The following is a 22,245-nucleotide window of genomic DNA, read 5'->3' as shown; positions in this document are numbered from 1 at the left end:
GTGATTTTGGTTGTCCGAAGTAAACAACCAATCGGGAGAGGAGAAGGGGCGGGAGGTCACTGGCTGTGTTAGTGCAGCCAAACTTGCGTCTAGCGAAAGAATGACTGATCGTCTAGGAGACCAATCACATCCAGGAGAGTGCAATGCGCGAGGCCAAGGGAACCAATCAAATACGAGAGGCGGGATAGCGTTCTTCTCTTTTGATTGATGAGTGATAGAACCCAACCACAGAGCGATCCTGACAATGTTTGAAGGCTTTTGTCCAATAGCAAACCGAGGGCGGGTCCTTGTCTCCGGTTGAAGGGGTAACCGGTAGCCAATGGCCGAGGAGAATGGCGATCGGGGCGTGGCTTAACGGGGCCGAGGGGCGGTTAGGTTGCACTCTCTGAGCTTGTGGGTGAAGATTGAACTCCAGGTTGACAGGAGGAGCTGCTGCAGTCAATCGGAAGGTAATGTAGAATAATATTACAGAATCGCACAATATGGAGGAGGCGGCGGCATTGATCAGTGTAGGTCCTGTTTAATTCAAAACGAGCCTACCTGGTTTCAGGCAAAGGCCGGGCGAGAATGGAGTTCGCAGTTTACGATTTACCAACCCCCCCTCCCCTCCCCTCCTCTTCCCTTAAAGTTTATTTCTTGTTTCCTAATAAAGAGGCTCCCATTTTCTACCTTCTGAATAAGGGGAGAGAAGTCAGACACGGTGCTTCTGTTTAAAAGTGTCATTTCCGTATCGCAGATAAAGTTTGTATTCCTGCAGTGCTGCACCACTGAAGTTTGACGCTGATTCATAACACGCAGTGTCACACTTTTTATACAACGACCTCGGTGACCAGCTACCAATGAAGTAACCGTGCAAGCCATGTCTTTCTGAATGCATTCGTTTATATTAATTGCAATGGTCATAACAGTGATGCTCATGATGGTTTATACATTGAATTAAAGGGTCATGCATTACCAGCAGCATGTGTTTGTGTAGCTCCATTACTAGTTAGTGTAAATGGGCGAACCAGGGTGATCTCTACACATACTGTGGCTGCTTGGATAGGAGTTCCTGTCTCTGTTGTTTAAGGTCTTTGCCCATTGTGTGAGCTACAAAGCCAGCTCTGCAGCGCTTTCTTAGGACTGATCACACACTATCTCCAAAAGATTCACTGGATTAACAGATGTACACACAGATGCATACATCAATATGACAAATCGGTGAAAGACTTGGCCAAACAGAGGTCTGTTAACAATCTGCAGGTGTCTAGTTGTAAATCAGAAATGTGTGCCATCTGAAATCCTGCTCAAGCAAGTGTAAGAGAGGGGTTTAGCAGCCTCTCGTTAAAAGCTCATTATCTTTCCATTTCTATTCCTCGCCAAACTTGAAGCAGGAAATGAAAAGGCGTTTGATCTTCTACCTAGCTGTGTATGTGTAAAATAAGTGTTTTCTGCCCTTTTGGGTCATGTAGCTTAAAAATAAAAATAAAAGCTCTCCATTCACTTTAATAGACCAACCTGTAGGCTACCTTTAATTGCTCATATATTTTCTTACCATGTTAGAGAACATCTCTGGGAGGTAATCTCTACCCAAACAATATTATACTTTATATTTCAAATATATATAACTATGATACTTGTTCCTTATTCAGCATCATTGTAGGGAGTGTCTCTTAAAGGGAAAAGTGTGAATCGCCTATCATTTGTGCCACATGTTGTACACTTGCTTCCAGTCATGTCACCTGTTCGCAGAGTCTTGGCTCTTTATCAAAAAGCGTCAGAAACAGGCATTGGTTGGCCTTGCTTGTTGCCAATAGTTTTGAAAGGAATAGTTAACATATCCTAGAAGCCTTTGTAATATAACAGCTACATTGCTTCTGAAGACTAAGTATGTGGAAATCTTAATGCTTGCATGGCAGGGCATAATACAATGTTACCTATGTTTGCTAGTGTTACACTCTTATTCGTAAGTTACAGGTTGTGGTTTTATTTATTTTTTAAATGCTGTTCAAGGATATTGCTCTTTGGTGTTGTATGGGTAAACATGGTCTATGTTGCTTTTAATTGAAATTCTTTAGGTTGCTGTTGAAATAATGGCCTGTATCATGGAGTAAGTCACCAAGAAATTGACAGCACTTAAATAAAATTGCTCCTTCAATAGCATTGCATTCTTAAGCACCGGAGTTGTCACCCAACAAAGAGTTTGAATATAGTCTGCACATCCTGCTAGAATATAAATGCAATATAAATGTGCCCCAGGGCACGGCTTTGTCTTTGTGCAGTTCCAGAGGTCTTGAGTTACCTGTGGTGTTCTGTGGGATACAGGCCGCAGTGTATGTTTTTGTGCCCTATGATGCTTTCCAGGAAACGTCTGCATACAGAATTGAGTAAATAATGTACAGTGTGTGATTGTTTCCCATCTGAGAACTTCAGAAGACGTGATAATATGTCACATATGCGGTGTGTCCCTGGTGGTTCCCAGCTTGATATGAAAAGGCTTTGACCTCCTTATTTCGCTTAGTGCAGTGCTTAATTTCACGAAGGAGCAATGACTAAGCATTTACACCATTAAAGTTAGAGCACACCAACGATATGTTCACACTATAATGGGGTGTGCAAAAGTTAAGAGTGCTACTTGGCCATGCACTGGGGAATAATTCTGCTGCAGGTACTTTGTGGCTTATCCATTTTATTTTCCATGTCATAAAACAAATGCAAGAAACGATTGGCTTAAATGTATTTAATGCTTTTCACCGCATGCTCTACCGCAAAAATGGTCTTTTGGAGTATTGTCACATTAACGCACCGCAGGGAACTGTTGCCATGGAAATGCCATTTATTCTCTTGCATGTTGAAAGCAGCCACTACTGGTCTTGAGTGCAGCCTTCTGAGTATAGTTATGTGCTGCTCAAATCAAATTAATACATTTTGAAGTAAAGATAAGATTATATAGAGGTTTATGTACCTCTGCATTTATCTATATTTGTTAAATTGAACTTACAAGCTAAATCTTCAGTTTAGTAAAGGTCCAACTCCTTATAATCCAGACCCCAGTTCCTTCTCGTCACATTGTGTTTTGTTTCTCCATTAAAAAATAAAACATTTCCTCAGATCAGTGTCAAATCATATTCTTTCAGCAAGTGTAATAGATTTGTGTGTAACTGCCGTGAAGTGTAATTGTAATCTTGCTCTGTGGCACTTACTGGACTTCACAAAATTATATTCCATATGTAATGCACACGTTCTGATTAATGGGAGTGAAATTAGACTTAAGCATATGCGTTTGGATGTGACTAGCAATGGCTTAATGTATCTTTATCAAAACTGCGGTGTAGCTTAATTAAATGAGCTTTGCATCTTCCACTGCTTATAACAAGATGCAAGAAGCATGAATTGCTCCACCTAGTGTATAGGTCTGGGTAAGACATCTCTTGTTCAGCAGCTTCCAAGTCATAGAGATTTATTTATTTATATTTTTAATGGGGGCTATATAAAGGATGGTTCGATCACCACTGTAGAAAACAACACAAACCATAATAATGAACACCTGAACATGTTTAACAAGAACAACAAACACACAATGTCCTCTTGAGGCAGTAACCACAATGAAGTAACTTAAAGCCACTGGCCTAGTTTGCAAAAATAGCATTGATTGACTTATTTGTCTTTGTTTTGAACTGAGATATCTGCTTTCCCAGTTATTTTTGCTAGCTACGATTGTTTATCCTTGATTTGTTTTAGGCCTATAATCACAACTTGTGTTATTATTTCCCTTTGGTTTTCCTACATTTTCCAATAAACCCATCTTTCATATTTCACCAGCCTGAAGATGGGAAAGAAGAGCCGAGTGAAGACCCAGAAATCGGGCACCGGGGCCACCGCAGTGGTTACCCCCAAAGAAATGATGAACCTGATCTCAGAGCTGTTGCAAAGTAAGCCATGTTGTGTTTTTGCTGTAAACGAGAACCTCTCTGTATAAGACAGCGCGTGGTTGGGTGTTTCAGGCTGAGAATATGCATAATAAGGATGACATAACACTGACAGAATGCACGCTTGGGACGTTCTGGATTTAGTAACCTAAATTGCTATTTTTAGTAGAAAAATTGAAATTATTTTCTCGATAAGGACACCTCAGAACGAAGCCTGTGCCTTTGGGAGTCAAACCAATTTCTGTAAAGTGTGCTTCTTTCTGAGGTGCAGATTTATGAACTTGGAGATCTTAAATTAAAACTACATTGTGTAAAACCACAGCTGGTAAATCAATATGACACTTAATTTTTTTAGAAGCCTTATTGTCTTAGATGCATTTGTCGACACACCCAAATTGTGTAGCTTGCCAACTGTAATTTCTGCTCTGTGGAAAGTGGATACTCTTCAACATGTATCTGTGGTGCTCTTGATGCATCATAAGGGATCCACTCCTTGGCTGAAGATGCATTCCCTCACTTTGGGATGCAAAAATGCAATAGTTTTGTCCAAATTAGGGCGAGACAGTGTTGTCAGCCACGGTGTCTATCTGTGTGTCTAAGCGGATGTGAGTGAGATGTGTAAAATCCATATTGCATGGTTCCTCCTTGAACATGAACTGCTTTGGACCAGCGTGTCAGCCAGGTAGCTACCCTGATTGATGGCTTTAATTCCCTGTGTGTCCAGAGTGCAGCAGTCCAGCCCCGTCTCCAGGAAAGGAGTGGGAGGAGTACGTTCAGATCCGCTCACTGGTGGAGAAAATCCGCAAAAAGCAAAAAGGTACAAGTTTACTGAAACTCCAAGCGGAAGCACTTGTTTTGACTTTCTAGAATGTTCGACTGGACTTAATTTTAATTCCAGGATATAAGGCAACGAGGTGAACATTTTTAAAAGGGTGTAGACTTTCTGTAGTCACTGTATGTAGTCCAGCTTTGTGCATTTTGTGTTATTATGATGCTGTATTTTGAAAACCCATTTCCTCCTGTGTGCAGGTTTTTCAGTGGTGTTTGATGGATCAAGAGAGGACTTCTTCCCAGAATTAATGACCTGGGCAGCAGAAAATGGAGCAACTTGTGAATGCTTTGAAATCTCCAATTTTGCAGAGGAAGGCTTTGGTTTAAAAGCAACGAGAGACATTAAGGTGGGTGAGCTGCCTTTGCACACCGCTTTATTTATTTGGGATCACATTCCTTTTATTTCTAAGGTGTAGAAATAATTACAGAATACAATACAATACTTTTGATAACCTTTTTAGTTTTTTTGGGATAAAAACACTAGCATCCGCAATTGTTTTGATTGGAAATGAAAAAGCCAAGGCATCAGATTCAACCAGCTTTATTTTGTTGGTTCAATTTTTTTGCACCTTTATTATTTTGTGATTGATACATTTTGAACAGATCTGTAATCAGCACCTTATATACTAAGAGTTTCACCTCGCAGGAGAACAGTTAGCCCTCGTTCCCACACTTTGCACCCAGACTAAAACAGTCAGTCAAGGCAATGCCTGTGATTTTATTTTTTACTGGCCAGCAGTGGAAATCTAGCATCCACTCTTTGCTTCTCTTTTTGTTCTGATTGTTCACATTGCAAAAAACATTTTAGTATCAGGCAACCATATTGCTGTAAAATGTCGAAACTGTGGCTTCTTAACACATTTACATGTGTTAATCAGACGTGCTATAATCATTAAATGTGTTTTAAACTGTCCCTTTTTCATGTGTCTTTTCTGCAGGCAGAGGAGCTGTTTCTGTGGATCCCCAGGAAAATGCTGTTGACCGTAGAATCTGCAAAGAATTCTTCGTTAGGTGAGTTAAAAAAAAAAAATATATATATATATATATATAGATATAATGTTGGCATTTCAAAAACTGTGTGGTATATTTTATTACATGCTTTAAATGAATCCTTACAGAAATGATCAATAGTGGATCAATATGATTACTGGCTCCAATCAAGGTTTGGTTGAATTATGCCTCAAGTATGCCTCCGAGCAATATTAGAACTGAAATGGATCATTCAATATTTAAAGCTAATAAAAGGATCGCAGGTCTAATTGTCCTAATTAGTGTGTGTTCTCAATTGCAAGTTGAGAGAAGTTTCGGATGTTTTTCTTTTTCCCCTCCCAGTTTATAACTAGTAATTATTAGTTTTTCACAGTTTGTTTCCAATGCCTGTGTGGTCAGCATTTAGTAGTTTCCACTTTTTATTTCTCAATATGTAATAGAATAGTTCTTATGTATTAGAATTATACTGCTACATTATGAAATACTCCTCCTTTTCATATAAAGTATGACGTCATTTCACAAATGAAACGATTAGACGTGAATGCGACTGCCGTGTCTCCAGGCCCTCTGTACAGCCAAGACCGTATCCTGCAGGCGATGGGGAACGTGACCCTGGCTTTCCACCTGCTCTGCGAGCGAGCCAACCCCAGCTCCTTCTGGCTGCCCTACATCAAGACCCTGCCCAGCGAGTACGACACGCCGCTGTACTTCGAGGAGGAGGAAGTCCAGTACCTGCAGTCCACTCAGGCCATCCACGACGTGTTCAGCCAGTACAAGAACACCGCGCGCCAGTACGCGTACTTCTACAAAGTCATCCAGGTACGTCTGAAGCACTGGCCTTTCATTTGGTCAGAGCTTGATTGGGAACAGGTTCTTACAGTTTGTATATGTGTCTTGGAAAGAGAGTCTTTGGGCATGTGTGCCAATATCTTTTTATTCTAACTGTAAGAAAATAACTTCAACCACATTATCATGCTTGGTTTTGCTTATACTGCAGAAGTCAGTATGACTTGGGAGCCGACAGCTGGGTCTGATGACCTTTTCACCCTCTTGCTCCGATTAGCAGCGTAGTTGAAACCGAAGCTTCATCAAAGAAATCCAAGTGAATATTGTAGGTAATAAAAGCACACGGGACACGAGAGCATTTGAGAAATGTATTGCATCTGCAAAGCTGTCCTTCACTCACCGCAGGCACATGTATGGATATTTAGATATCGAGTGTTTTACTGGACTAGTGATCTTTGGCTCCTTTACAAAATTAAATGTTTGATTTACAGACGTTTTTTAAATGTTTTGTATGCCTTATTTTAGGCTCTCATCACAATTAGTCTGCTTATTTTTATTATACTTGGGAGATGAATGAAGCCACAATATTGGGTTACATTTAAGGGGCAAATATTTGCAAGATGATAGACCTTCGCCACTGAATACAATGTCAATCATACATTTAAGTCAAATACATTTTTACATCTCTTTTAAGTTTATAATGTAAACAAATACAGTATTTAAAACCCATATGCCAAATTGTGATTTCTAAGGGCCGGTGTATCTTTTGTGTTATGATCCAATCAAGTAAAGTTTGCTCTTGCACATTTAATTTCTTATAGATTTGAGAATTCATAAAACTACTTTTGTTGTCTTGTAATATTAGAGTATTCATATTTGTCTAGGTCTCATTTCACATTTTTGTACAGGCTGTAGCTGAACATTTCGGGCCATCTTTTAAATCTTTTATTCATGACCGTTTCCAGAGTAAATTAGCCAGGTTTTTTTAGTTCTTCGGCAAACATTGTAATGATTTCTCAAAGTTCTGCAGCCATTTTAACTCTTATGGCTAGTTTAGGAAATAGGGTTTTAAAAAGGTTTTCAGCTCTTGGAAGCACATTTAAGATAGGTAAGTACAGGTTTATGATGCCCTTGTGCCCTCAATTTCCTAGCTTCTGATAAGCCGGCAATGACACTGCTGAAATGTGTATGGCAGAGTAGCATGTGTTCGCCAGGAGAGGGAGACATGCTCCCTGAAATACTGTGTGATCTTTCTGATCTGCTGCTGAGGTTGGAGCTGTAATGCATAACATTTGGAACAGTGCTGGTAGTAAACGCTGACCTGTACTGTGAAAGGATTCAAAGAATGGCACTTTTAGAGCTTTTAACAATTGATTCATTTTGTTTACACCTACCCATATTCCCAACAAAAGCTACATTGTGTCCTAGTACTTATGTTAAATATCTGGATAGATTGTTATACTTGCAATGAATAGGGTTTAATTTCATAACCAAATAATTCCGCTTCATTTTTATACCCGTATTTGACCATTCTAGTTAGCTGTCCCCTGACTTTAAACTGTGCAACTTTAGTTTTTTATCCTCATTTTAGGATTGCACACTCGGGTCTTAAGCATGAGTGAGACTTTGATTCGTATAAACCAATCTACTCGAATTTATGTCTACATAATCATAATGTGGAGAAAAGCACAGTCTCCCCTTGTTAACACAGAACTGCACTATCCTTAACTCTAGCGATTACTGCTTGGGACTTAGCTTTCTTGTTCGGTCCAATTCCAGGTGGGATTTTAAAATCCTTAAACATCTATTTGGAAATGAACTATATCTGAAGTGTTAATAAGGTCGTGCCAAGTGTCACATTTTGCAGTGGCAAAGTGCGGTACTTTGTAGAGGTTTCTGTACAACCCCTCTGTAAAGATGTTGAAATGACTTTATTCAAACGACTCCTTTAAAATAATTTAAATGAAAGTGAGGCTGCATTACATTTACCGCAGAAACTGGCACTGCAGGGCTGGAAACTGAATTATCCCACTGTTCATTGAAAATTCAATCCTGGAAGTTTCTCAGCTGTGTTAAGATTGTGGCTGAAGCAAAACCCTGTTTAACGTTGAGCATCAGAGCAATCGGCCCTGGATTTGTTCCTGGGGGAGGACGGGGGGCTGTACAACTGTGATTGTGTCATTGTGGACTTTGTAAAGCTCTAAGAAAATGAATCCAGTGTCATTATAGTGTTTGTGGGGCCCCTTCTCCATCCCGATTGTCCTTTTCTTTATTGTATGCATGCCATTCATGGTCATGGTCACTCATGGTCCTGTTTTGTGTCTGCTACATCTTTCTAAACCTGTTGCAATCACTTCCTGCCTTATAATCATAGGTCTGTTTAACTAAAGCGAGTTCTAGTGTGTGTACCTTTAAGAAGAATATAATTAAATAAATCACGCTCACATTATCTTCATTTGAAAGCCCGATTAGTGTTGAATGGCTTTGTTCAGAAAGCTAATTTACTAGTCTGATTTACATGCAGAAGTATACATCTTCAGACCTATTTCAAGATCGTTTCAGTGCTTTCAAATGTACTGCATATTATAAATATACCTATTCGATGTTAAAGTTTTTATAATGTAAGGGCACTGTGTATCCTTGTCCATTTGGAGACTGATCTATAAATATAAATCTTATTTCATAAAATGGCTTTACCTTCCTTGCTAATCCTCTCATGAGCTTTTCAATGTGTTTTTTTGAAGCTTGATTAATAATTCCTCCTTCCGTGTAGAGATTTAATAGTTGCTCTTTTGAGTTAAGCTTCATTGGTTTGCAGGAAAGGGTAAAAAAAAAAAAAATCTTTTTATAAATTATTTTAAAAATCTTTGCTGGCACTGTTTTGTTCTTTCATTAAATAACTGTCAATTAGAAATATGCACATTTCACATTACTGTCAAGATAAGGCATCAAATATTTATAGAAAGTGAAATTATTCTATGATATTTAATAGTTAATGTATTTGTCATTTTCTCTGTGGATATATTGACATATTTTTTATTAAATGTTTGTTAGTTTTCAGCTAAAGGTGTTTAAGAAATGTGAATGTGCTATATTGATTTTTACCATTTCTCTTTTTTTTTTAATCAGAGGATATAATTTTTTAATTTGAAAGCGCTGTCATTTTAAATATTCTGCGCATTTTCTTTTTTAATTTCCTTACTCAAATCTTGAGGGCCAGATGAAAACCTCCTCAATATGCAGATGTCAAGATACAAGCTTCCTTTGATACATTGTACTTTTCTATTTACTCTGCAGTTGTGTTAGCTGTAATTCAATTAACATTTTTATTATCTACAGGAATGTGATTCAGGACTTGATTTTGTTTGTTTCTGAAAAGATTTGATTTGTTTGCGCTTACCGGTTTTGGGCTTTTATTTTAAATTATATATAAAAAAAAAAATCCACTTTTCTAATTCAACATTTATTCAATTCAATATTTGTCTCGTACTAGAAGTCTTGCATATTTCTTACATTTTAGGAGTATTTTTATAAGTGCCAATAGGTGGCAGAAGTGGGTTAGAAAAGTTACAGAAATGCAGTCTTAAAAGGGTCATCGTGTAAAGAGTTTATAAAGATGTATAGTTTAAGACCATTTGTTGGTTTGTTGTTTTTTTTCTAACGGTCTTACTGGATAGTTTTGCCCCAATAAATAACTGGACTATTTTTTAATCGTTTTTGGTGGAGTATAAGCAGTACATGTGCACAATTGAAGGAATATATTATTTCGGGTAAATAGTCCTGGGTTGAAAATCAGATTCTTAAATCCTGGTCAAAACTGCTTCTCAAGTTTAAAATCGGTGTCACTATAATGACTACTGTCAATGTCAGTGTTGCTGATGCAGCTGCAGATGACCGGGCTGGAAAATTAGCTTGTCGCATTGGCTTTGAATTGAATTGACCTGATTGTACCTACCATACATGTTGAGTCGAAGACAAATCCCTACTGCTCGGCATTTAAAATTCATCCATGGAGTGCTGGTATGTGCATGCTAGCCGAAGGAGTAAAATGGGCTGTGAGGCTGCCTGGTAGGGCTGTAATTGTGTGGCAATTTCTTTTTGGAACATGCTGTACTCTCTTGTTGTGTTTCTCAAAGCATTATATCCAAATTGTAGTTTCAGTCTCTGAAGGGACTGATGGCAGCAATAAAATTATGATTGTGGAGAGAGCATTTGCATAGCACTGTGAGGAAATGAGAAAATGAATAAACCTAATAAGGTGCCCCTATATGCAGCAATGCAAAATAAATGTGTTGTATTATCTCAGGTTCCGTAGTGAATAATTAAAGGCATCTGCACAGTGAAGTATTGTCCGACTCCTTGGCCAGGATCTCTCTCTTTTTGCAGGGTTTAAATAAACGTCTACCTTCTCTGTCTGATTCGGTCCTTGCAGAGTTTTGCATTTATTTATTTTTTAAAATGTGAAATAGCAAAACCTCATACACTGCCACTAACACAAACACAAATTGAAATGGTTTTAAATAAAGGAATAGCTCCCTAGACTTACCAGCCAATTAGTAATCTTTTATGATATATAATTTGCCTGAAATTCCACACTGTGTGAGCTTTTGTTTTCTAATTGGTTTACGGTTCTAGTCCCTTGTACCTCATCCCCTACTGTCCTGCACACAGTGCCAACACATATTCCACTGTGAAAAATGATAAATTACCTTCCACTTGTGATGCTAATGCATCAAGAGATGAAACTGCACGCTACATGGAGCACTAGTAACGGCAGTGCAGAAGTTGAATGAGGAGGGTGTGTTTGAGGGAGGCTGAGCTATTGACAGTATGCTCTAAAAGGCTGTTTATTATAAATATGTCTCTTAAAAAAACACCTGCAGCTACAAGCTTGTTTTTATTTAAGGGGGAAAAAATGCTTAAACGTATTTTAATGTAGTATGGATGTTGATGTAAGGAATAATAACGTTATGAATAAATCAAACCATATTGCACAGCAGTTTGTGGTGCTGGTGCTTTTTGTCTTTGGTAAATGTATCTGGCAATTGTGTTTTTGGCTTAAGTCCCACCCGATTACTTATGCGCTTTCATTGAGAAATGTATCTTTATTTTGCTGTGAAACCCAGAAATATCTTGGGCAGAACCTGAAGAAATCGGACATTTAGCTCATTACTGAGCAAGTGTCATTTCTTCCAGTTCAAACCTTAACACTTTGAAAGAACTTAATTAAATGTGAAAAAAAGGCCACAACCCCAATTGTTCATATTTGGCTACAGATATGTTTTAAATATTTTTTAAATTAGGCTCTATGTTTGGGCCTAATTATTCTTATCTATTTTTGCATAATTTTATTGAATTTAGTCTTGGTTCACAGTATTTTATTTCAGTTGTGTGCCTCCCCTACAGAAGCCCCGCAGTATAATGTTCAAGCTTGCAGCATCTGACTTGCTTTCTGCTCGGTACCTTATCTTTTAATGGTTGTCAGTCAAACGCTACGTACATCGAGCTTTAAAGCTTCTTCCCAGCCCTCCTCCCCCCTCGCTGGCTGCTGGAGGAGGCCAATCTGAAAGTGAATGATTATTTCCCTCAACATTTAAGACCCTTGTCGGCCTTCATCTTCAGAGGTTTACCTTACATTTATCTCCCAGTAAGTGAAAGGTATCCCAATCAGAAGTAAACATTATTTGATTTTCTTTGAGGACCCGTATAAAATGTGCATTTCGACAGTTGTGTTATTGTGTTCTAGAGGTACAGGTGCGTGATTTTTCACGTTTCTGTGCATATGAATCAGTGTCAACACTGGACTGTCTTTATCCCAATGCCAGTCCCAGGCACTTCTCCCTGGGGAAAATATCTGATCTGACCAGTTAGTCTGACCGTACTAGTGGGAGGATTCAAGGCTTTGGTATTCAGACATCAGAGGAGAGATTGTAGATATGTTTTTACCAAGCAAACAAACCTAAAAATAAACTTTTATCTTCATTGTAAAAACAGATCACTTAAATTTAATTATCTGTCGGGTATTTTGAACATTTTTTCTTGTGTCCTGAGCATAAAAAATGAATGTCACACTTAAACATTGAATCAGATTGTAATTTGTAGCCCCTGAAATCAAAGTACCTTCAGTTTTAAATTAAACTTAAAATCTGTTAAATGTGCTTTTTTTATTATTTTTTTTTATTTTTACAAAAGTTGATTGAACTTATAAAGATGGATACCTCTCTTTCCCATTCAAGATCAGTTTTTCATAATATAGTACTGTAACACAGCTATGTACTAAGTAGACTTGCTTGACAGTGACTAGGCGAATCATGTTTGGATAACACATTGTCATTTGCATCCCAAAAGCAAACTTGAAATGGATGATTTAAGGATTTGTTTTCTCCCAGGATTGATCCCGCAAATTTTAAGCCTTTTTTTTTTTTTTTTATGTAGTTTTTTTTTTTTTTATAAACACCCATTTTGCATCCACAGAGCGGTTCATTACAAAACCTGCAATCGGTACAGTTTGTTTCATTAGAACGGGTTTTTCTACTTTTTCTGACAACGAGTCTAAATTAGCCCTCAGAGAAAGGCTGCTGTGTCTTTAAATGTAGATTTCTGTGGCACTGGTGGGTTTCTGTCGCACAAATTGATGAAGCAGATTTATGACGGCTGCTGGGCACAACAAATTAAGTTGACAGTGATGTATGGGAGCATAATGCCACGATGATCCCTCTGTAGCGCCGCTGGACGCTTCCTGCTTCACTAGGCTCTTGTTAGGATCTGTTAGGCAGCTAGATAATGAAATTCTAGTGACTGATTTGTGTGTTTTTTTTGTGCCTTTTTTTTTACCTTTCCTCTTTCTTTCTCTCTTCACCTTCAATCCCTAGACCCATCCAAACGCCAGCAAACTGCCCTTGAAGGATTCCTTCACCTACGACGATTACAGGTTGGTGCCGTTTGAATCGAGACTCAGTTCTTCTAAAATTCAGATCCTTATCATGCCATTAAGTCTGCCAATTCAACTTTTTCCCCCCCTAATCCGTTGCTTTTTATTGAGGGATTAAAAGAGAAAAAACTTTTCAAATGAAATGAGTTTAAACAAACTGTCAGTCTATTGTGTGTGAAAATGATGTGGTTGAATACATAACGTCTTTAAAATGTATAAATGTGAGCCATTATCATCCTGAGAAATATGCCTGTGTTTGGTGTTTCAGTTCATTACAATTATATGAGCACCAGAGTAAAGGCCAAGTAAATTCAGGTCTGTAAAGTGAGCTTTTTCCTCTCCCAGATGGGCCGTCTCTTCAGTAATGACCCGCCAGAACCAGATCCCGACCGAGGACGGCAACCGTGTGACCCTGGCGCTCATCCCACTGTGGGACATGTGCAATCACACCAATGGACTAGTAAGGACGAACTCAAACTCTCCCTGTTGGTGGCACTTTGCGTACTGCTGGTCAGATCTTATTTCTCTCTGGCACAAATCATTTTAATAGAACTCTCCTGTGATTGGTCATTGCAGTTCCATGTGACTGAGTAGTCTTGTTATTTCTACTACTTACCATAGACTTTGAGCTCCTAGTATCTTACAACTATACTACTTCATTTGTGCCCTTTGGCAGACTAAATGAAGTACTTATGTTATGGAACAACATCTGACCAGAGTTTGTGTTTGTGTAACTCCCTCTGTGACAGTTAACCTGGAAATCAATACCTATGTATAGAAGACAATATTCATCCTCTATCTAAACACCAAATAATGAATTATGTGGTTGTATTATGAAACAGTTACTACAGATATAACAAGGCTAAGCACCAGTTCTTGAAACTAGAAACTTGCTCCAAAAAGAGCGTCAATCTGCTATTGCATTGCTTCCACTATGGAAGAAAAACGAATTTGCTATTTTTTTTTTTCCTTTAATTAATTAATTTCACATCTCCAGTGATCCACTTCTGACTGCACCATGTTCAAATTCTATATTATTATTTGGTATAGTAAATATTATTGGCTTTAAACATCAGCTGAATTTTAAATGTGGATTTAAATGTTTTATTTGAATATAATAGTGTTGGGTTTCTAATAGGGAACAGAGCAATATATTTTCTCCAACAGGCTCCTTAAATATGCATACAGAAATGTTTTATATTATAAAGTAAAATTTTATTTTAAAACTAGGGGAATAAAATGGAAAAGCTTGTCATTAAGCAGTTTAATGAAACTGCTTGCAAGGTATTCCCTAGGTTTTAGGGAGGCTTAATGTTTAATAAAGCTGGCTGTGCCTTCTTCAGAGATATTTCCAAGTTTATTTTTGTAATAGACTTGTATATTCCCCTCCATGGAAATCATAAGCAAATCTATCAGTTTATTCAATTTTCTTAATTTCAGTCATTCGCAGGGTCTTTTAACTCGATTCTGAAATTCTTGCACATTGATACGGTTCTTAATTATCTGAGATATTCAAATGATACATTTTCTGAAGTGACTTGGTTGTTGTTTGTAGATGCCTTGCCTCGCATCCCCCCGAGGTTGTCATAAAGCAAAATTAATATGGCCCCCACGACTTCCTGTTTATGAGAAATTATTACTTTCTGTTAAACATTCAGCAAAGCATGGCTCTGCTGTGTTAGAAGTGAAATTTACAGTATTCTGCTGCTCATCTGCGAAAGTGTCCAGAGATGCATGTGATGTATGCCCTTGGGGACACTGTAACCCCTGATTGTTCATGTTGTTCAACTTTTTAAAAGCTGTAGAGCATACAGTGTCAGTGCAAAACCCCCGTACAAACTGTACGCAGTAAATATGAACACCTGGATACAGTATCTCTCTGTAGTGTGTCATATTAAATGTCAACTCAAGCTCCAGTTGTAAGCTTCTTGATTTTGATTTTTAGATCACAACTGGCTACAACTTGGAAGATGACCGATGTGAATGCGTGGCCTTACAAGACTACAAGCAGGACGAGCAGGTGAGGCACAACGTTTGATCACTCTCTCCCATTTGGAAAAGGTGATAGATTTTCTTTCAAGACTGATTTTTAAAATTTTGGGATTTTGTTTTTGCCAAAGACTGATATCGGGCCTGGATATTACTAGACTCCCACTCTATGGAAGTAAAAACACTGGAGTGGTATTCAGAGCTGGTAATGGTGCTCTGGCTGTTCTATACCAAACAGGCAGCTCAGGTAGTGATTCATTCCACAGGACACAAATTATTTGATAAGATGCACCCAGACAGCTTGAATAAAGGGCTATGAGATGGGTAGAGCTATGAAAACGGCAGTGACTCACCATACTGTTTGATCACTGATTTTACAAAAGATTTCACACGCATTTGACCAAAGCTTTCAACACTTGCTCAGTGCAAAAAGTATTAAGCTGGCCTTCTACTGAATTACTGCTTGCGTTTTCAGTTTATCTAGTTGTAGATGTGGCTGTATTTCCTTATGTAGATTAATACATATTCCTAATTACAATTTGTATTTAGTTTAGGATTGAACACAATTGCTTGGCCTACACCATACTTTTTAAATTACAATCTAAATGAAGTGCTGACTGAATTGGAAAACCAAAAACTTGTTCTGCAGGCTGGATTTCAAAAGCAGTCTTCATCCCTTAGGCTCTGGTAATCGATACAGAGAATCTTTACTATACCAAATCTTTTTGCTTCCCTCACAGATCTATATTTTCTATGGGACAAGGTCTAATGCTGAATTTGTGATCCACAACGGTTTCTTTTATGAGAACAACTCCCACGACCGAGTGAAGATAAAGCTGGGGGTCAGCAAGAGTGAGCGGCTGTATGCCATGAAGGCCGAGGTTCTGGCTCGTGCCGGTATCCCATCGTAAGTTCTGTACTAGAGTCTGAAATGCAATCAACTGTCAATTTACATAATCTGTATTTTAGTTTTAAAGTGGTTGACTGGGACAGGGAAGATTTTAGTAAGATTTAGGAAAAGCATGTTTATGATGCAAAATATTTTTTGTCGTCATGTCTAACGGTATGATATTCATACGTGTTGCTGGTATAAAGTAAAACATAGAATATGCTGTATGATTTGTGATATTGGTTTAACTGAATTCACACTGTAAAGACGCGGGCAGAGATAATTTCATTGCCCAGCTGTAATGTAATTTTAAAGCAATAATGTCAGCTGCGTCCTTTATAATTTTACTGCAGGCCAGTGATCGATACACCGTGGGGCTTGAAAGTACTGGCCCTCCCAAATGTTGTTTTATACAAACATGATCAGATGAAAACACAGCAGATTGTTATGGGGATTTAACTGTAAATGATCAATTATTCAGTGTGTTTAAAGATGCATTTAGTTCACTGGTCTTTCATCAGTTCAGAGGTGAAATCCTCCTCATGGCAGCATTTATAGTACAATTTCTAACGAAGGTCTTAATTTCTGTCCCATCAGGTCTAGTATCTTTGCATTGCACTGCAATGAACCTCCCATTTCAGCCCAGCTCCTGGCATTCCTCCGTGTTTTCTGCATGACTGAAGGTAGGTCTTTGGGTGTCCTATTTACGATGCATTTCTTTTTTAATCAGGATGGCTGCTATGTGCTCAGTTTGCTTCATAAAGGTTTATCAGCCGAGAATCATACTTATGGTTTTCAGGTGGTCGAGCTAGAAGCCAGAAAGTCCCCTCAGGTGTTTAATTGATTCAAGTCCCTTTTTCCAGCAATGTTGCAATGCAATTATGCTTAACAACTGAAATATTAATTTCTGTGTACATAGAAGGCATTTATGTAATAAATTGTATGCAAGCAAGACCATGTCCTCTGGCAGGAAAACCAGTAATTTAAGGCAGTAATATATTATTCAGGTGTTAGATGTTTATTAGCTGCAGCCCAGGCCTTTTGTAGCCCTGATTTCATGCTTAATGTGTGTGTTTGGTACAACAATTAGGCCTGCTTAACCAAGAGCCGTGTGATTTATCTGCAAGGTAGTCCAGATATTGATCTTGTAAACAGTAGTTGGAAATAAGAGAGTAGATCACCAATCTCATACATTTTACACCTGAATGAATGTGATTACAGACGAGCTGAAAGAGTACCTGGTTGGGGACCATGCCATTGATAAAATCTTCACTCTGGGGAACGCGGAGTTCCCAGTCAGCTGGGACAACGAGATCAAACTGTGGACCTTCCTGGAAACGAGGGCTGCCCTTCTCCTGAAAACGTACAAGACTACCACAGAGGTAAGATCTGGGGAAACTGACTTTGAATCCCACCTACCTTATTACGGCACTGAGGACTGTAAAGATGGGGGTCGGGAGAACTTGGGAGAAAAGAGAGTTATTGTCCAGTCAGTGTACTAAAGCAGTTTAAACCACATCTACTTTAGTATTTGCATGCTTAGTAAAGAAATAAGCTTTCATTTCATTGATGCATTTGAAATGTTTGTGCTACTCGTTCTCCTCAGGATGACCGATCGTTGTTGGAAAAGCCCGACCTGTCGTTTCACTCCAGGGTAGCGATTAAGCTACGTCTGGCTGAGAAGGAGATCCTGGAAAAGGCGGTGGCCAGCGGTCGGGCCAAGAGGGAGCATTTTCAGAAGCAGCTGGAAGACGGAGCCCCTCTTCCAAAGTACGAGGAGAGCAACATCTCTTTGCTGGAGAACTCTGTGTCGGACTCCAAGTTGCCCATCATTCTCAGGAAGCTGGAAGAGGCGGACGAAGCCGGGGAGCAGGAGCTGAAGATGAACGAGGCCCTCACCGAGGTCAACGTGGCCGGTGATGTTTTGGTGAACGGGGATAGTAAGCAGATCAATGGCACCAAGACGGAAAGAGAAACTCCCTGTGGAGACAAAAGTGCCAAAAAGACTGGAGATGCCAAAGAAAATGGTAAAGAAACTGCTGAGGAAGAACAGCAACCTTAATTATTATTCTTCTGATCTTTTTTTCCATTGGAGACTTTAAAATAAACATAATTAAAATGGCAAAACTTTACACAAAGAGTTTATTTGTCCAGTGTGGCTTAGATATGTGTTTGCATCAGAGAAAAGTGCAAGAGTTAGTGCTGCTTGTAAATCTTTAACAAAAACCGTGAGAGAAGCATTAAAGTTTGTCTTTTTTTTTATCTTTTGGTTGCTCTTTTTTGTTTTTATGATTTGAACTGCTGCTCTGATATAGAATGTGCTTATTGAATCCTTTCCTTTGGCCTATTTTAAGGCTTTATATTTCCAGTGGCAACAAACGCAGTACAAGAAAGGCTTCCTAGTAGCCGTTACTTTTTAGAAGGACTAGGTTTGAAACTTTGAATGTACCATTTATCTATGTGGGGAATACAGTTTTTGGAGCGTTTTTGCAGTAAGGTGGTTGTTTACTTCATTTGACTAGCAATAGTGACGCTATATAGTAGTTTCTGCCCTCGAGTTTTCCAGCAGACGATAACAGTACAAAGACATTTCCCTGGAACAGCATCTTTTGCAGTAATTTGTTTACCTAATTAAGTTCCCCATACTCACGTCATTTTCAGTGGACAATCTTTAGACTGTGCTTTTTAAGTGGAGACTAATCCTTCAGTTACTTATTAGTTGCTGAGATGTGAATTCACTTTAATGTTCATGTATATGCATTGAGTAATTGGACATGTTTGTAATGTTTAGTGCATAATTGATGTATTTTGCAGGACTACAAGTGGATTGGATTGGATTGAAGTTTTTAGAACTTCAAAAAAATGCAAACAAAGTATTTTCGTGAACGTAAGAATGAGTTCCTACGAGCTTAAATATGTGACATAACATTTAAACTTGTTACTAAAGGTTTTGAGAAGCGATCACAATGTTACTGTTACCTAATTGTTGTTGCACTGCATTTTAAGGAGAGTGCTCGCTAGCTTTGAACATAACCAGTTGCTAGTTTACAACACTTCTCTGAAACTTAATTTATACTTTACACAGAGTGATTGCTTTGGTTTCATTGCGTTTATATATTGAATTTCTTTATGATAGGTCATAGTTTATGTCGAGCATATCACATGCATTTATGGTTTATCAGTGTTAGTTCGAGTCCATGTTTTGTGAAAGCCTTAACAAATCGGACCCTTGTATCTTTTTCGCGAAGAGACGAATCAGTTGACACGTTTCCTGTCGAAGCAGGTGTTATTTTTCTATCTCTCTCTCTCTCTCTCTCTCTCTCTACTGTACTGTTTCCTGAGTTTTTAATTAATCTTTTTTTCAATCTGCACTGTATTTTTTGTAATGGTCTTTCCCATGGAGTAAGAAGATAAGCAGCTTTCTATTATGCTATAGTCTATTTTAATGATGGTACAGATGCTCTACCTTGCAACAATCTTGATGTAATTGCTGCTCTGTATATAAATGTGTAGTTACTGAGATCCAAGAGCTGCATCAGTATACAACGCACCATCGTTCTTCAAATCCTTAATCACTGACACCAAACCACCATCGGAGTTCATACGGATTGTAATGCCTTTACTTAGGGTGGTTTTAGAAGTAAAACCTGAGTTTATTTAGAGACGAACAGCCTTGTGAAAAGCTGTCTTAACTGTTATTTCTGCTCCTTGGTTAAATTGGGAGATTAAACAGAACTAATGTTTTCACCTGACTCCTGCTTTGTGTTTTCTGTTATTTGTTCTAATGATTCTTTGTGTTTTTTTAATCTTGCAATATATACATATATATATTTTTTGCTGGGTATTTATACAGATCTATAGCAAACTATCTATAGAAAGTTTTATTTCACTTTTTTTTATTCTTCACCCTAAGCCCCATTACGAATTTATAAAAGAAACATTATCTTGAATCATTTAATTCAGCGCAATTAAATTTTGAAATTTTGCATGCATTATTCATCTATTCCAAGATAAAACCCTTTAATTCTTGAATTTATTATTATAATGGGCAATACTGTGGGCAATTGTAAACTATTGCACCGCTGTACATGTCCAGAATTGTTAGTATTATGCGTGTCATGCTTGAAAGCAAGTGCATGTGCTTGTTGTAGGTCTGGGACACTTGCACAAAAGTAATCTCATTCATGAATAATGCACAAAGCCTCTATTAATATACAATAGCATTGGATAAAGTTAAGTAGAAATCCAGTTGTTATGCACATATTTACCAATACTATCTTTCGTCTTCGGCTAAAGTAAAGAAACATTTTTTTTCTTCATATTGGCAGCAGTTTAAAAATGTGTGTGTGCATGTATGTTTATATGTTTTTTATTAAATATATTTTCAAGCTTCTACGTTTAGAGGTGAGAAATGGTACAGAGGTACAGGTTTCGGTAGGAGTAAACCTGGAGCACAGTTTCTCAAGGTTTCATTGTTTCACATGCACTTTTTGGCAACACACACCGCACATGCATAAGCAAATGAATTTGAAAGGATTTTGTTTTGTTGCATATTTGTATTGCTAAACAAACATTCATATATTCTCCCTCCTATATTTGCATATACAACTCCACTCTACCTAAAATCACAATAGTCAGAAAAATATAAAAGCCATTTACTAGAAATAAAAAGACTTAAACCACTTTTGATTTACTATGAACATAGGGGAACATGCTAAGATTTGAGAACATGCACTTCAAAATAAAGTCTTAATCCTCTCTGTTTCACTGAAGTTAGAAACTGTTAGGGGGTGATAAAAAAGTTACACAGTAATGCAGGTTTTTAAATGCACTGCAGTCAGTATGTTATTACCACTCTTGTGAATGGCTAAATTCAACAGTACTGTATCATCGCTCTTCGCTTATTAAGCCAAGCACAGTGAAATCCCCCTATTAGTCCACATATTTATTGTAATTGTCGAGCCTGTGAGTCTGAATTAATCACGGAAGCCGGGCCGAGTGAAAGCAGGTAACTTGTAGCGGTACAGAGATTCGTGTTCGCACACCTGGGAGTTGTAAGGGTTTTGTCACGTTTGTCAAGAGAAGTGGCCGGGGTAGGAGATTGGAGTGTGCTGCACTGCAGATGTGCCTGAGAAATGATTTAAAGAAATAAGCCAACGAGTTTGAGGAGAACTGTAGGAAGACGGAGGATCGGGCACGAAGGAAGCATATTGCAAGATCAGTATGTAAACAATATAGTTTCTATCTATATATTTTTACCTAGAGGTGTGTAATGCTTGAGTATTTCACCCTGAATTATGCCCCTGTTGAAAATCTATCTACATGTCCCCTGCCACATCTTGAACTTAAAGGTGACATTTTCTTCCACAAAGCTCATGCTCCGTCCTGAGAAACAGACTCATTAAATAGCAGAGACTCATTCTAAAAGGTGACGTTTAACTAGTCTGGATTCACCGGGATGATTTTGGCATATTCCGGATGTACAGATGTGCTTCAGGAGCATGTTTTCATTGTTTAATTAGCCTTGGTCAGTTCTACCAGCTGACATCTCTGCAGGAGTGATCCTAAACTTTTAAAACCTTTTTCATGTCACAAAAAAAAGGATGTTAAAGCAATTCCACAGGCACCACCTTAGCATGAATGCATCTTTTACCTCAGATGCTGTGCCTGAACCTGTAATGGAAATCACGATGTATTATTGAACAGAAGGAGTCAGGATCGTGGGCAATGTTTTTAAAAATTACGAAACTGGCTAAATGGAACGTGATTGGCAAATGCCCTACTTGGAGCATGGATGTAAATCTAGCATTTTGGTAGATTTGTTTTAGTTGGAACCGGTGCAGAATGGCTGTGTGGCAAATACAACCTCAAGCATATTTTTGAGCATGCATTTCTGACCATACAGAGGTTTGGACCAATCA

At 38.3% G+C, this 22,245-nt stretch overlaps 1 protein-coding gene across 1 annotated transcript; it reads left to right on the top strand.

Moving 5' to 3' along the window:
* Nucleotides 1-358: 358 nt before the first annotated feature.
* Nucleotides 359-20,076, top strand: setd3 (SET domain containing 3, actin histidine methyltransferase). Its single transcript, XM_066694267.1, has 13 exons — nt 359-449; nt 3,802-3,911; nt 4,633-4,725; nt 4,938-5,086; nt 5,678-5,750; nt 6,292-6,548; nt 13,388-13,446; nt 13,792-13,906; nt 15,392-15,466; nt 16,176-16,342; nt 16,922-17,007; nt 17,546-17,706; nt 17,931-20,076. The coding sequence occupies exons 2-13, from the start codon at nt 3,809-3,811 to the stop codon at nt 18,384-18,386; spliced, it is 1,794 nt and encodes a 597-aa protein (XP_066550364.1). The 5' UTR covers nt 359-449; nt 3,802-3,808; the 3' UTR covers nt 18,387-20,076.
* Nucleotides 20,077-22,245: the final 2,169 nt, after the last annotated feature.

This window comes from Amia ocellicauda, chromosome 21, assembly GCF_036373705.1.
Source record: "Amia ocellicauda isolate fAmiCal2 chromosome 21, fAmiCal2.hap1, whole genome shotgun sequence".
Taxonomy (NCBI): Eukaryota; Metazoa; Chordata; class Actinopteri; order Amiiformes; family Amiidae; genus Amia; species Amia ocellicauda.
Note: the sequence above shows the minus strand (reverse complement) of the source record. Positions and strands in the feature narration are given on the sequence as shown.

Coding starts and splice junctions, on each gene's coding strand:
- setd3 (XM_066694267.1), top strand. CDS start 3,809: ATGGGAAAGAAGAGCCGAGTGAAGACCCAGAAATCGGGCACCGGGGCC. Junction 4,726..4,937: donor AATCCGCAAAAAGCAAAAAG/GTACAAGTTTAC, acceptor TCCTGTGTGCAG/GTTTTTCAGTGGTGTTTGAT. Junction 13,907..15,391: donor GCAATCACACCAATGGACTA/GTAAGGACGAAC, acceptor TTTGATTTTTAG/ATCACAACTGGCTACAACTT.